Below are 15911 nucleotides of genomic sequence, written 5' to 3'. Positions count from 1 at the left end.
ATCGCAATAATGGGTTACCTCACTTTCATTGGCAGAGAGTCTTTGGGAATAGTCCATCCAAGAACTCTGCCAAAAACACCCTACCTATGTTCCTAGCCTTACAGGTGTTTGGTTAAACTACTACCACCTGAGCCATGGGATTGAGAAAGCATTTGACCAATTTATCCTAAAGTGATCATAAAAGGACTTGCCTCTTCGTTTAGCACTAGCTCATGAAGCCAGTCAAAAATAATCTATATGTATCAATACAGTGTTCTACAACTTAGAAGTCAAAAACAGGACACCCATTCCACAGAGGGTGGAGTCTGCCAAGTTTCAAAAAATCCAACCCTCAAGTGGCCACAACTTATGAGAATTCCTGGGAACAGCTGTTCCAGTGACAGATCGTAAAAGAGCTAAAATGAGCAGTGTGGGCATGGCCATTGCAGTATTCTCTGCCTGACTTCCTTTAATATCTTTTGAATCATTGACCAGTACAGCTATGCAAATCAAATATTCTGACACCAGGTTCTCCATATGCAAGATAAGTACGGTAAACTATCTACTGGAAATTGTTGGGGACTTCAATTATCACATTTCTGGCAGATAGTCTTAAAAAGCCTGGTGCACCCCTTTAATTTTGATTGGCCAATTTTACCGCCTATATGTAGTAGGAGTATCTACAGATTTTGACTGCTGATTTTGTAGGTAAACTCATACATGGTGGTAAAAGTGGTTAGCGATTGGCCAATCAAAAGTAAGTGTGTACTAGGCTTAAAGGCCAACAAGTGAAGTGCGGTATATGGAGGCTGCTATATTTCCTTTTAAATACCAGTTGCCTGGCAGTCCTGCTGATCTATTTGGCTGCAATAGTGTGAACACCAGAAACAAGCATGCAGCCAAGTTAGATCTGACAATGGCAAAAAAAAACCACCTGATCTGCTGCATGCTTGTAAAGGGTCTACTATGGCTAAAAGCATTCAAGGCAAAGGAATAGCAGGAGAGCCAGGCAACTGGTATTGCTTAAAAGGAAATATGGCAGTCTCCATACACCACTTGCTTCAGTTGCCATTTAGGCCTTTGTTCACATTGCGTTCAGCTCACGGGTCCGTCTGTGGTGGGTTTATTTTGAGGCTTTTTTTCTTTGATTCCCGGCTCTTGGGTGGGGCGATTTTGTGGTTAGCGTTTGACAGTTTTCCGAGCGTTTTGGTAATTCACTCCCTGATGCAAGTCAGGAAGTGAACTCTGATCCAGAAAATACAATTTTTTTAAAAACGAACGCAATTGCTTCACAAAGCAGTTTTGCGTTTTTCCTATATCTTCGATTGAGGCGGAAGCCTCAAAATTGGCTCAAGCACAGATTATCTAAACAGATCAGAAAAGAACTGCTTAGATATGAACTCTGAGAATCATTGTGTAAGCACTTTCAGGGAGATTTTGAAAAAAAAAAAAAAAAAAAAAAAAAAATAATCACCCGCGATTAAAACCACATGCAGTGTGAACAAGCCCTTAAGGTTGCATACACATACAATCACTGGCCCAACTTACCACATTTATGCAGTATGAAGACCAGCAGATTTTGCATACTATGAATAGATTGTGTAGGTAAGCTCTCAAACAAATTGGATCAGACTACCCAGCAAGGTCATGGTGGATCAGAACTCATTGCAGTGTGTAAGGGGCTACAAAGGATCAAAAAGCCAGCTTACTAAAATGTTAAGCAAAACAAAAATAAAAAAAGTTTGTAAAATTGTCCAATCATAATTGGATATGTATGTATGCACCCACCTTCAGTTAAGTACACACTGCAGTTGTGGTTCTGGTGTAGAAGGTTCTCTTGCAAAGCTGACTATAGACTCAACCAACAGTCATAAATACTTCATATTAGCAGTTTTAGCCAACTGTCCACTACAAGAGGTTTCTTTGCCAAAATTCTACTCCACTGAAGATCATTTCTGGCTGAGTGTTAGATTACCAGAGTCCTAGTGCAGTTTTAGGAGGGAGGAACTCCCTTCACTGGTGTATTGGCAACTCCTGCACCAAATGCTTCTTAGCAGAATAGGGCCCACTGAACCAGTTTAGCAGGTGTGCTCTTGCAAGGTCTATGGGCTAATTGTCAGATGGCAAACCAGACATTGGTGTTTTCTGGCCCAACTTCAGGCTAACATAGGTATATATGACCAGCTACTCATTTGCACATCTTCAAGTTTATTATCCTGGACTCTGAATATAAAAAAGGGAAAGTTCTTTTTAATAAGTAGTCTATTGATTCCCCCTCCCCTTTATTTTTACAGGTGGATCCCACTTGTGGCAATGAGAACCTGAGCACTTAACCCAACAAATCAATGATCAGTGATGAAAACCAAAGTGGCCCACCAACAGTGATGTCATGTCTAGAACTCATGAAGAAGCACAAAATCAGTTTGGTCAGGTGACAGAATTGCTGGTCAATTATGTACTAAAGCAGGAAGCGAGCACAGCAAATCAGCTTTGTAACTATCAGCTGATCAAACTAATCGCATGCTTCTCCTAGACATGACTATCACTACCCACCAAAATCTCCTGGGCTAGCACGGATGCTACATTAAAGGACAACTGTAGTGAAAGGTATATGGAGGCTGCCATATTTAATTCATTTTAATCAATACTAGTTGCTTGGCTTTCCTGCTGATCCTGTACCTCGAATACTTTTAGCCAGAGACCCCAAACAAGCATGCAGCAGATCAAGTGTTTGACATTGCCAGACCTGACAAGATTAGTTGCATGCTGGTTTCTGGTCTAATTAAGACATAACTGCAGCAAAAAGCAGCAGAGCTGCCAGGCAACTGGTATTTTTAAAAGGAAATAAATATGGCAGCCTCCATATACCTCTCACTACAGTGGTCCTTCAATGGCAGTGCTGAACAATGTCTTACCAACGTGGCCTCAAGTTTGGCAAGCATTGATTTACTTAACTTTCTGCTGATTTATACAAATATCAATCTTCTGTTTGAAAGATTTAAAGAGCAGTAACCATCAGAAGTCATCTGGGTACTGAGACCATGCACTGGCATCACCTAGGACAATAGAGGTGCAGTCCATTGCAAGAACTCATAGCTGCATTGGTTAGCTCACAAGCTGTTATAGCTATCCAATGGGACTTGGACTGAAACAAAACCCCAAAAAGAAGCAGCTGCCCAGAATAGCCAATCAGGTTTCATCTATTGCATTAAACAAGTCTCTTTAGATATTTCCCCCTTTGCACATATCAGCCCCAGTGTCTTCCATTTGCTTCCTTAAAGCCACAAGTACATTCACACCTTTCTCTACCATCCAGTTACAGTCAGCCCTTTCAGTGTTCTACCAGATGTCAACAGCAAATACCCAGAAAGCACACATCTGTGTAAACTACAATTATCCTTGAGTCCAATCACATATCATGCATACAAACTGTAAAGTCAGACTAGCCAGAGCTTAGATTGATCATAATTTTTATTACTGAAAAAGTGAGGTAAATAACCAACACAAAAATGGATAAAAATGTAACAAAAATGTTCATACTGGGTGGCCTGTTGAAGCCTTAACCCTGACTGAGGAAGAACAAACCTTAATCTGAAAATAGTCTCATTCACACCTTTACACAAGACTTTCACATGTAGGTTTATACAGTACATTTAGATCTGTATTATTTCAATGGTACTTGGAGATGTTCGGCCTCATTTATTAAAATGTCTTTTGCAAACCTTGGTTCAGACAAAATCGATTACAAGAACATGAACCAGATTCTTAACTCAATGAGAATTTACCAGTTACCAATGGACACACTGTTGTGACAAAAAAATTGCCTTACATTTTGATAAATGAGAACCACTGTTTTGAGACACTAGTCACACTAAAAATTCAGCATATGGAAATATATTTTATATCACACAGAAAAATGGAAGAAACCCATTGAAATTAAGCAACTGAAAAGTATGCCCAGAATTTTTGTATTTATTTGCTACTATACTTGGAATGTGTACAAGCATTGAAATGCAAATAGGCCTCAATGCCCTGAAGCAAACTTAAGTCTTCTCCTAGGGTAGGAGGCATATTGAAGAAAAAAATGCACTTCCTTTGGCTATACAAAAGGGCTATTATACATGTGAGAGAAAGCATTTGAAAGAGAATTCCAACATTAGATGGAGCATCTTAGTTCAGGTTAGTGATTCTCAAATGTGTCCTGTGGGACCACCTAATCGGACATGACCAGTTCCTTTACAACTTTACTACAAAAAAAAATAAAATTATAATCTACCTGCATTTCAACACTTGCCTAGGCACAGTTCTGCCAACAACCCAGCCTAGCTAAGCAATGCCAACTGGTTTGAGAAGCCTACTACAGTTAATGGAGAAGGCAAGCACAATGGATAGGCAACATGCAGGTTAGTAAAACAAAGAATGTGAGACTATAGGGGGATTAGTATTAAACTATATGCCAAAGAAACACAAAACGTACATTTTATTCACATTTATTTGTCGCTTTTAGTGTGCTCACAGAAAATTAGAACACCTTAAGCAAGAGTTTAATAGCAATTTTGTAAGCAAAGTTACATTCCATCTCTAAGTCAAATTGGTCAAAGCTTTTCCAGTATTTACAAAACATGAAAGACAAGATGCTACACAAAAACCATTGCATCTGAAGTTTTCCTCAATTTTTTTGTTTTTGTTAAAGACAACTGGAAAAGAAAGCATTGCCTGTTGTAATCAAAAAAACATACCACAGTATAAACAGTAACCATTCCACTTATCACAGCTTTGTTGAATTTAAAATGTGTTTAAAAGGTCCAATGACTGCAGTTTTACAAAAATGGGCAGGGTGGAAAGAGTTGCAAACTTTGTGTGCTTTTGGATATCAAGATTTCCTTTTTTATACAATAGTCACAGTTAAAAACACCCTGCTGGTAATACATAATTACATTTTATTAAGGTCATAAACCAGCAATAAACAATAAAGCCTATACAACTCGTAATTCTACTTAATCACTGACTGATACAGCTAACATGAGATAAGTGAAAAGTTCCTATGGTTTAAATGAATTACTAAAACTATGATCTGGGTATTGATTTTTTGTTTATTTTGCTTGCCATTCTAGTCAAGACCTTTAGTGTTGTAAACCTTGTAAAAGGCTCCCTCACAAAATAATCATTACTTTCTCTTTAAAAAAATAAGAAAAACACAAAACAAAACCCGACCCCAATCCGCGTGGCACATTCTCTTGGCAATGTGTGCACCACCTAAACCCACTGTGGCTCCTATCACTTCATTTTGATATTCCCCTTATTGACCCACCCATCTCCTTCATTGTGGGCATGTCCATAAATTGACAAGGAAAAAAGTATACATTTTCAATAAAAGATGCAAAGTACGCAAAAAAAAGAAAACAAACAAAAAAAACATTAATACTGATGCGAAAAAGGATTAAGGCCGGAGACTGCTGTAAACTCAACACGGCCTGTTGGAATGGTGGTAAGAGAATGATTTGAGATGGGATCTGTAAGTAGGAGGAAAAAAAAATGGGGGGAAAAAAAAAGAAAAATAATCTTTAAATCAATCCCTGGCTATAGACAAGTTCTCCAAAACCAGTACCTGGCACCACTCCAACAAAACAACAAGGGGAGAAAAAAAGTCTTTCGATTATCTCAGAATTGCCATATCTTTACTCTGCTGACTCAGCTGCTGGACTGGATTCAGATGTAGCTTCCTGTGTAGGAGCTGCTGGTTCTTCAACTTTTGGTGCCTCTGGTTCAGTGGATGGGGCTTCGGGAGCAGCAGGGGCCTCTTCAGGTTTTTCCTCTGACTTTGGCTCCTCAGTTGGCTTTACCTCTTCTGCTGGCTTTTCTGGTACAGGTTCTTCGGTTTTAGTCTCCTGGGGCTCAGGTGATGCTGCTGCAGCTGCCTCCTCTGGCTTCTCCTCTGTGCTGCTAGCAGCAGGAGCCTCTTCCTGGGCTGGCTTTGCCTCTTCATTGGCTGCCTCAGGAGCAGCTGCAGGAGCCTCCTCCTTTGCTACCTCATTAGATGCAGCTTCAGCTTCTGCCCCTTCATTGTTTTCTTTTTTGTTCTTTTTGAAAGAAAAGCCACTCAGCTTGAAAGATTTTTTAAAGGAGAATCTTTTCTTTTTCTTCTTGGGGGTTTCATTGCTAGTGGAAGGTGTGGAAGTGGAACCAGCTTCTTCTGTTTTGGCAGAGGCCTCGCCTTCTGCTGGTGATGCTGGTTCTGCACTCTCACCTTCGGGTGTTGCAGCAGCTTCCTTCTCTGGAGCGGCCTCGGCCACCGCTGCTGCCTCCTCCTTTGCAGTCTCCTCAGCAGGAGCACTTCCATTAGCCTGGACTTCCTCCTTTTCAGCCTCAGCTGCTGCAGGAGATGCATCTCCATTTGCCTTCACATGCCCATTTTCCTGTGGAGTAAAGCAACAGTGTCACTTAGGAATGGCCAGTGGTTGCATGACAATATCCACTACCACTGGTGATACATATGCACTTTTGCTGGGAACACGAGGCAATTTCTCGTTTGATCAATGGGAATCAGGCAATTTTTAACATGTCTGATCTGTTCCTGACCGAGAAATAGATTTACCAAAGTTATCGGAAAAATACATCAATTGGGAGCAGTTTGGACATGTACATGTAAAGGTGGCCATACACTGGTCGATTTGCCATCAGATCGACCAACAGATAGATCCCTCTGATCAAATCTGATCAGAGAAGGAATGTATGGCTGCCTTTACTGCAAACAGATTGTGATCGGTTTCATAGTGAAATCTACTAACAATCTGGAGCTGCCGCCATCACCCCTTGCATACATGTCCTGCTCCGCTGACGGGAGCCACCCAACCGTCTCCGCTGTCTCTTCTCCGCTCTGGGCTCCGAGTCCAGCAGGCTTGAACAGTAGAGGGCACTCTACTGAAGTTTAAACAGTAGAGGGTGCTCTACTGTTTAAACTTCCTGTCGGGACAGGAAGTTCAGTGAAGCTGGAGCCCAGAGCGGAGAAGAAGACAGCGGAGAGCGGGGGCTGGGGACTTGCGCCGGCCGGAGCAGGTAATGTATTGCGTCGTTGGGCATTTGAACGTCGCTATCGCCGCACTCCCAACCCACTGGCGATCATGCAAAATCTTCCTCACAGAAGAATCAACAGGAACGATTAATTTTGGACAGATTTCACAGCAGATTCGATCACAGTAATCTAATCTGCTGTATATCGAGGGGAAAATAGTTAGGTGTATGGGGCCCTTTACATTACAACTTCCAATCTGATCACCCATCACACAGGAAAGTACATCATGTGTTCCCAGCATAACAAGAATACAGTGTCAAACCTTCAGGCTACTCTGGGTGTTTATCAAGGCTGCTTTATCATTAAGATGCAGTGAGAACAGGGCTTTAATCCCATTAAATACATACACCAAGACACCATTAGCAGTCCGGCCATCAGGGATTCTATTTACTAATCAATATCGCACACATGGCGTTACTGAAAAGCATACAGTTTCCCTCCATTATTCACGCTTCCCCATTTAGCTGCAGTTCAGCAAGACTCTCGGTAGAGGGTGCTCTCCCTCCACCAGCTGCACAATGCTCCGGGGAGCTCAATAGGCTGCAAGTGCATTAGCTCCCAGATCACGCCTTCTTTCTAGCAGCAGCTCCAGCAAAGAGCCAACAGAGACAAAGGCTGTGCTTTCCCCTCGCACAAGATGCGAGGGAGAGGGAAAAAGCGTTACTGAAAGGAGGGGGCTTACTCAACACCTCGATCTACACAATGGCGTCTGCAGACCCCTCCCATGTATCCCAGTTACATGTCAGCGCTATAGACATACTAGCAATACGAGAGTAATATTCATACATTAAAAAAGCGATCAAAAATAATTGCCATAAAGGTACCCAAACGACACAGCATCGCCACTAAGCAGATCGCAGCCGACCAGTGTGTAAAAATGGACCCCACTAGTGAATGATACCCACCATGGATTCTGCGGAGACCAGCATAGGGCATGGCGTAAACATGATGGGGGACCAGCACATCACTAAACACGGGGGCACATGAAAACCGATGCCCCCCCCCCCCCGTGCCCAGAAACTGCACCAGTCTTGTTTGCACCACCAGAAAGCGCAGATTGGAAACGCTGCTAACCCCTGCAATTACACTGATGCCCCCCTCGGCAAGCTCACCCCCATCAGAAGATTGAGAAATCAGACACAGCAGCGATAATAGGATGAGAGAGAGGACCGATGCGTAATCAAGGCTAACTAAAGCAGCCACATGTTGCTAAAGCTCTGTCTAGGCTGCCTGGTCCCTCAAACGCGAGTGGAAAACAGCAGATCTGGAGAGCCCAAGGCAGCCAAAACGAGCTTCAACAGGAGATAAGGTAATACAATCTAATAGCATCTCCCCATCCGAACATTAGCGGAGCCTCTGGGGAGCAGAGAGCGGAGGGGAGAGAGGCACAGCCATACAATAGATGCCAGATCACACCATATACAGTACAATGCTATTACCTGGCCGTTCGTCTTGGAGGGAGAGGCGGCTACGGCTTCCCCGGGCTTGTCAGCGGTGGCGGCTTCTCCTTTGGCTCCGGTCTTAGAGAACTGGGCTCCCATCGTTGTCTGTGTATCCAACAAAATGCAAAAAGGTAGGTGTCACCCCAGAGATAACAAGCAATGGCTTATTACAGTATGATCAGGCTTATGGGACAGGCGTGCAGCAGATGGGAAGAGCTAGCGGAGGCAGACAGAGGAGACAAAGAGATGATGGGACTGTCTGCAGCCTGGCTGGCCACAATAGAGATCGGAGCAACGTAGCTGCAACTCCTCTCTGCAACAGGAGGGGAGGGAAAATACAAAAGTGCGAGAGAGATATTCACCAATTTATCTGCAGGCAAACTAAATCCCACACAGCCAGGAGGAAAAAAAAAAAAATTAGGATATCGATCGACGGTCCTTCCCTCTGCGATGAGCCCCCCAAAAATAATTTATAGGTAGGAAATCGTAGCAATGGCAATAGAATATATCCCAATGGTCTGTAGCCGTGCTGGATACAACAGGAAAATGGAGAAATCTCCCCGCTCGCTAATAAGATGCGGAGTCCAACGCCCAAGTGCACAGATGAATGGGCTTCCCGAAGCATGACGGCAGCCCAGCCCCGCTTCCGCCAATCACAGAGCGCCTAGACAAAGGAGGGGGCGGGGCTTGCGATTTGGGCAGAACAATGCAGCCCAGCATTGCAAGAAATTAGGGGGAAAAAAAATCTAATCACCAATACAGATAGCATAAAAAAAATCTTCCCAACATCAACATTGTAAAAAGGGAGAGAAATCCGAGAGAGCAAAAAGCAATCATACAATTCAGCCAGGATTCAAGTGTCCCCTGAAATACTCACTGGGGTTTGTGTAGCTGTTTGCTTGTCGAGGGTGATTTTACTACTAACAATGCCTCTCTGTAGCTCTCTTATGCTTTACCCTCCACCCCTTTATGCCCATCAGCTGGCTGATCAACAGATTGGGAGCTACCTCTCTCTACCTTTAATTGATGGCCATGATCAAATTTCAGCTTTAATTCTGAGAATAGAATGGGAGGGGGAGATCAAATGTCCTCGAAGATCAGAAGTGGAAGAGGAATATGTCTGCTGTCCAGATGTGAGCAGGGCACATTTCCTCTGTCTGTGACTGCATATCTATATATTTATTATTGCCTTCATTTATCTGCCGGGGCTAATTAAATGCTGCTGTCCAATTATTTCTGATTGGTGGTTCTCCTGCAGCCAGTGAAGGCTTTCTCTTTCTTTGTACAGAGAAAAAGCCATTGCAATAGACACGATCTGGCAATAGCCGTGTGTGAGCGTGAAAGTGATTGAATCAACGCCACAGCCTTTCCCAGATCTGCCAGGTTGTCACATCACACACTATAATACATATGTGCTGTGCGCTGCTGCTTTGCTGAGATCTCCTTGCCAGTAGCACAAAGGCTGGCTGTGTGCTGCGGGAGCTGGGGGGTTAATCTGGCAGCTGGGATGAGGTTAGGGAAGATTTTAGGAAAGGGGACTAGAATCAGGGAGGAGGGGGGCTTTTGTTAGGCAATGTGTATACGTGAGGATCACATTCTACTCTCTTGAGATCTTCTGCTCTGGTCCAGCTCCACATCCCCCTCCCAAAATATAAGTGACCCTTTGATTTATTAGTACAGTTATTGCTCTGATTTAACCTTTTCCCAGTGTAGGACATGGGTAAGGCCTCTTTTCCACCAGCAGTTGAATTGTGTTTGCAGCAAGCAGTTACCAGTTATCAGTGAGCAGTTACCAGGCAGCAGTGAGCAGTTGCTAGGCAGCAGCAAGCAGTTGTGAGAGTTTGAGAGGCTTTTCACTGTCTAGCAACTGCCCATGGAAAAGAGACCTAATGCTAGTCATACTCAGGTCATTTACAGCCCCAATATGGCAAGCCAGCATCAGAGATGTGCAATATACAGTAAGTTGCACATTGGAGTTGCAGCTTTCATGCACAATTAAATCACATTCATTCATATATAGCTGGAGCTGATTTTGTTAAGTCCAGTATTCATTTGATTCAGATTGCTACTAGATATGCATCTGCTCAGAAAAAAATAGTTAGGTTGTTGTGTTCAGCCCAGGTAAATTCCACTTCGTGATGAGCAAATAAAAAAAAATTCCCCTTAAAGTGGACCCAAATTAAAAATACAAGATTTCAGAAATGAAAACTATTTACTAAATTATAATAATAAATAGCAGCCTTTTTTCAGCTGCATGATGACAAATATAAAATATTTTACATTTATTGGAGAAACCCCTCCCTTCCTTTCAAATTGCCGGGACAGAAACCGGCAAACTGGTGGAGTAGATGGTGTCCAGCAAAGGAGGAATTGCTAATGGCTGCCACCTGTATAACCCTAGTTATGAAAAGAGAAGGGTGAAAAGCATGCACTGAAATGCTCATAGGCTTGAAGGAGTGTTTATTTATCTTTGTATATGTCAGAGTGGTGCAACTAAATATTTTTAATTAAAAAAAATGTTTGGTTTGGGTCCACTTTAAATCAGACTTCACCTGAAAGGCCACTAGAGCGGTTTCAGCGGAGCAGTGCTTTTCAGCGCTGCTAGATTTGGGCGCAGCCGGCGCCTCCATAGACTTCAATAGGAATCACTCCTATTGAAGCGCTCAGTGAGTAACGTCGGCCCGTCAGAAGACGGAGCCGAGGTTGCTTAAAAACATAATAATTCGGCCTCCAGCAATCGCTGGAAGCCGAATTATTTCATTCCCCCACTATCCATGGCGGCCTGGAGGGGGAATAGTAATTAAATCGGCCCGGACTTGTGCAGAAGCAGGATCAGCTATATACCGCTGTATCCTGCTCCCAAGTCTACCGGCGCCGATTTCAAATGTACTCCGGTTTCAGCCATGAATGATTTCCACTTTCAAAGAATTATTGTTGATTTCCAAAGCACTAACCCATTGCTGTGTTTCCTCAGATGCAATCTTTATTTGCTAAAATCGCAGTCGTGGCGCCTGCAGCATTTTCAGAGCGATTTCATTCATAGGAATGCAGGGTCTAAAATCTCATTCCCTGAAATCACTCCGGAAATTGTTGTGTTTAGTGCAAAAATTGTTGTCAAAATAATTAGCGTTTTTTATAGCAATTTTTGATATCTAGTAGATTCCTGGGTGCTAGTCTACTTTAGGGGATCCAGGAAGAAACCTCATAAGTTCAGCTAACGTGATTGGATTGGATAGACAGCACCCTCTTGAACTGCTAGGTTTCCAAACTAATGGTCCACACTATTTGGCCAATCACAACTCTTTGGGCTGTGAGGGCTCGTTCACACTAGAGGCGTTTTTAGCAAATTTTAAGGGTAGATGTTTTTTCTAAAACGCCCTGAAAGCACTTACACCATTAATCTCTATGAGAAAGTTCACATCTGAGCGGTTCGTTTCCGATCTGCTCAGAAAAGCGGTGCATGGGCCATTTTTGAGGCGATTTTGCCTCAATGGAAGGTATAGGAAAAATGCAAACGCTCACAAAATTGCTTTGTGCAGCGATTGCGTTCGCATTTTTAAGAATAAATAGATTGGGCTCTATTCACAAAGAGGCATGTGGTAACGGATTTTTTTACCACAAAATTCCCGCCAGCGGTAATCTCCGCATTTTTTCTGCATTCACTAACATTTTCCGCATGTTTTCCGCAAGCGGTAAAAAGAGTGAGGAAACAGTCATTAAATGTGCGGTAAACCTACAGTAAAAAGGTCGCATGAAAAATAGTTAAAAAAAAAATGTCAAAGTCCAGCAAGCACAGCATTAAAGAAGTCATCAGGGCAAATCTAGTAAAATGAGCGGTACTTACCGGGGGCTTCCTCCAGCCCCAAGCTCCCAGGACCTCCCTCGCCGCAGCTCTGCCTGCAGCCGTTCGCCGGAGCTCCGACCCGGTCCCCGGCGATTACGTCAGAGCGATCTGGAGGTCGCTCTGTACTGCGCCTAAGCGATCGGCGCTGTCAATCACCGCCACGTGAACTGGAGCGGACTGCGCAAGCGCAGAACTGCTGTCAATCATCGCCACGTGGGCCGGAGCGGACTGCGCAGGCGCAGAACTGCTGTCAATTATCGCCACGTGGGCCGGAGCAGATTGCGCAGGCGCAGAACTACAGCGCCTGCGCAGTCCGCTCTGGCCCACGTGGCGGTGATTGACAGCGCCGATCGCGCAGGCGCAGTACAGAGCGACCTCCAGGTCGCTCTGACGTCATCGCCGGGGACCGGGTCGGAGCTCCGGCGAACTGCTGCGGGCAGAGCTGCGGCGAGGGAGGTCCTGGGAGCTTGGGGCTGGAGGAAGCCCCCGGTAAGTACCACTCATTTTACTAGATTTGCCCTGATGACTCCTTTAAGCCTCCAGACGTCATTAAAATCAATGGGATACGAAATATATCACCTACTACTTGTAGGTGATAAAAAATCGGTAATTAACGCTGAACTAATGCGTCTGAAATGTTTTGTGAATGTGGATTTTTTGCCGAAACTACCGACTTTTGCTGAACTTTTTCCGCATTACTACCGCACATTTACCACATGCGGAAACAACATGCGGAAAATTTTGTGAATCTTAACATGTCATTGTTTTGGTTGCAAATTTCCCGCATGCGGGAAGTCATTGAGAATAGAGCCCAATGTAAGAGTTCACTTCCTGACATCAGGAAGTGAAAATACACAATCACTCGGCAAAACCACTTAGAAAAGCAGTTCCCCGCCAAAAGAAGCGCGCAGGTTATCACTGGGAATCGGAAACAAAAACCGCTTCAAAAAATGCCAAACGTGGACGGAAACGCGAACGGAACGTAATGTGAACAAGGCCTGAGGGCTCGTTCACACCTAGGGCATTTTTGCCCTTTTTTTTCAAGCGTTGACGATTTTGAAAATTGCCCTAAAAAGCTTGTGCAATGATTCCCTATGAGAGTGTTCTCATCTGAGCGGTTCGTTTCCCAACTGCTCAGCAAAGCGATGCCTGTACCATTTTCTCAGCGTTTTTGCTTGATAGAAGGTATAGGGTATAAAACTCTGGGAGACTCCAGTGCTGCAAGGCATATTTGCTATAGCCATTTAGGGTGCGTACACACATCCAATTTTGATTGGCCAATTTTACCACTTCCATGTAGTTTACCTACACGATCTGCTGATAGTATTCATAATCTGATGGCCCTCATGCTATATGAAGTAATTGGTCAGGTATTGTCACCCGTCAGGGATTGAGAAATGATCGCTCGGGCAACAATTCGCGGAACGATGCTGTACATACCTAGCTTTGAGGCTAGCAATGTTTTCTGTTGCTATGGAGGGGGAAGAGGGGCAATGATTGGCGATCAGCGGACAACAGAACATCTTCAATCCATTAGGAGGGCTTGTAAAGAGCATTGCAAACGGTCTTGCTTGGACATCCGGGGTCGTTAAGAATACGACAAGACGGATCTTAAACAATGCCCCAGCAATATCGATCGATGTGTACACAAATAATGGTCGTCGGATGATCAGCCGTTTCAGACGACAGTTATTGCATGGGTGTACAACATAGCTTGAGTCCAGGGGCGTTGCTAGGATCTGAAGAGATCCGGGGCACTTTTGGGCACTGCAGCCTGAAAATGGGTGTGGCCATGCACTGGAATGTGGGTGTGGTCATGGGTGAAGCCACATTTACATGAACTTCACAGCAGTTTAAGTAGGCCTGCCCAGCAAAATGCCACCATAGAACTACCACAGCTTACTGCTTGCCCCCATAAAGGCATCACAGTGCCCAGCATGTCACCACAGCCCACATAGAGGCACCATAGAACCCAGCATACCCCCAACTGATGCACCACAGCTCCCAGCATGCTCACCATTAAGGCACCACGGCTGACTCTGCCTGGGGGACATCTGGGGCACGTGACACTGATGCTCGGGGCTAGCAACGCCCCTGCTTGAGTCACACTGCTATCAATCCGAGCATTTTAGGAAACAGTCTGTAAAAAAACTGATCTATGGCATTAGAATGTATGTGCTGTGAAATGGACATTTAGCCATCGCTCTTGACGCTATTTATTTAAGTATTTATATAGTGCCGACATATTACGCAGCACGGCACAGATTGTGAGCCCTTTTGAAGGACAGTTAGTGACAAGACAATAGTCTTATTGCTAACTGTCCCTCAGAGGGGTTTACAATCTAGTCCCTACCATAGGCATATGTCTATATCTTGTAGTGTATGTATCATAGTCTAGGACCAATTTTAGGGAAGCCAATTAACCACTTGCCAACCGCGCACTCATACCGCGTGTCGGCAAAGTGGCAGCTGCAGGACCGGCTGCAGGCTAATTAATCAGGAAGCAGCCGCTCGCGCGAGCGGCTGCTTCCTGTCAATTCACGGCGGGGGGCTCCGTGAATAGCCTGCGGGCCGCCGATCGCGGCTCGCAGGCTAAATGTAAACACAAGCGGAAATAATCCGCTTTGTTTACATTGTACGGCGCAGCGCCGTAAGGCAGATCGGCGATCCCCGGCCAATCAGCGGCCGTGGATCGCCGCCCTGTGACAGGGGACAGCCTGTCACTGGCTGCACAGGACGGATAGCGTCCTGTGCAGCCCAGATCACCAGGGGGGACAGGGAGGAGAGGGAGGGGGGGGGAATCTCGCCGCGGAGGGGGCTTTGAGGTGCCCCCCCCGCAGCACCCATCAGGCAGGAGCGATCAGACCCCCCCAGCACATCATCCCCCTAGTGGGGAAAAAAGGGGGGCGATCTGGTCGCTCTGCCTGCACCCTGATCTGTGCTGGGGGCTGTAGAGCCCACCCAGCACAGATCAGCTAAAACAGCGCTGGTCCTTAAGGGGGGTAAAGGGTGGGTCCTCAAGAGGTTAACTTATCTGTACTGTATGTTTTTAGGATGTGGGAGGAAACTGGAGTGCTTGGAGGAAACCCACATAGGCACAGGGAGAACATACAAACTCCTTGCAGATGTTGACCTGGCTGGGATTTGAACCAGGGACCCAGTGCTGTAAGGCGAGAGCACTAACCACTACGCCACTGTGCTGCCGTAGATCTAATGCATCCATATGTATACTTCCTATGGCTTTCTCATTCAGTCCGTAGTGGTATCTTATGCTCAGTTCACGCTTTGTGCATTGGGTAACGCTCGCGCTGTAATGCGTGAATAATACAACACGCAATCTGTATGATACAACATGCATGTTATTTCTATAGCATATAGAATTGCAGTTTAATGTGCTTACTATCACACACACGGTATCTAGAAAGGCACTGTAGAAAGTGCGTTAGGATAATGTGGTTTGCTACAGCGCCGAAATGTGAACACGCTTATACAATTGTATCGGTAGTGCGTCCGCGCGCAGCAATGCACATAGTATGAACTCCCTCTTATTGTTTGCAAGTAAGAAAGTGCTGCT

General features: G+C 44.7%; 1 protein-coding gene across 2 annotated transcripts; it reads right to left on the bottom strand.

Moving 5' to 3' along the window:
- Positions 1 to 3931: 3931 nt before the first annotated feature.
- MARCKS (myristoylated alanine rich protein kinase C substrate) lies at positions 3932 to 9388 on the bottom strand. 2 transcript variants are annotated; one of them, XM_068231327.1, is made up of 3 exons: positions 9371 to 9388; positions 8491 to 8598; positions 3932 to 6395 (listed from the first exon to the last, which is right to left on the bottom strand). In XM_068231327.1, exons 2-3 carry the CDS (start codon positions 8590 to 8592, stop codon positions 5658 to 5660), a joined length of 840 nt encoding a protein of 279 aa, XP_068087428.1. In that variant the 5' UTR covers positions 8593 to 8598; positions 9371 to 9388; the 3' UTR covers positions 3932 to 5657. The 2 variants fall into 2 exon arrangements, with proteins under 2 accessions (XP_068087428.1, XP_068087427.1); XM_068231326.1 differs by lacking the exon at positions 9371 to 9388 and adding an exon at positions 8856 to 9109.
- Positions 9389 to 15911: the final 6523 nt, after the last annotated feature.

This window comes from Hyperolius riggenbachi, chromosome 4, assembly GCF_040937935.1.
Source record: "Hyperolius riggenbachi isolate aHypRig1 chromosome 4, aHypRig1.pri, whole genome shotgun sequence".
NCBI classification, from domain to species: domain Eukaryota; kingdom Metazoa; phylum Chordata; class Amphibia; order Anura; family Hyperoliidae; genus Hyperolius; species Hyperolius riggenbachi.
Note: the sequence above shows the minus strand (reverse complement) of the source record. Positions and strands in the feature narration are given on the sequence as shown.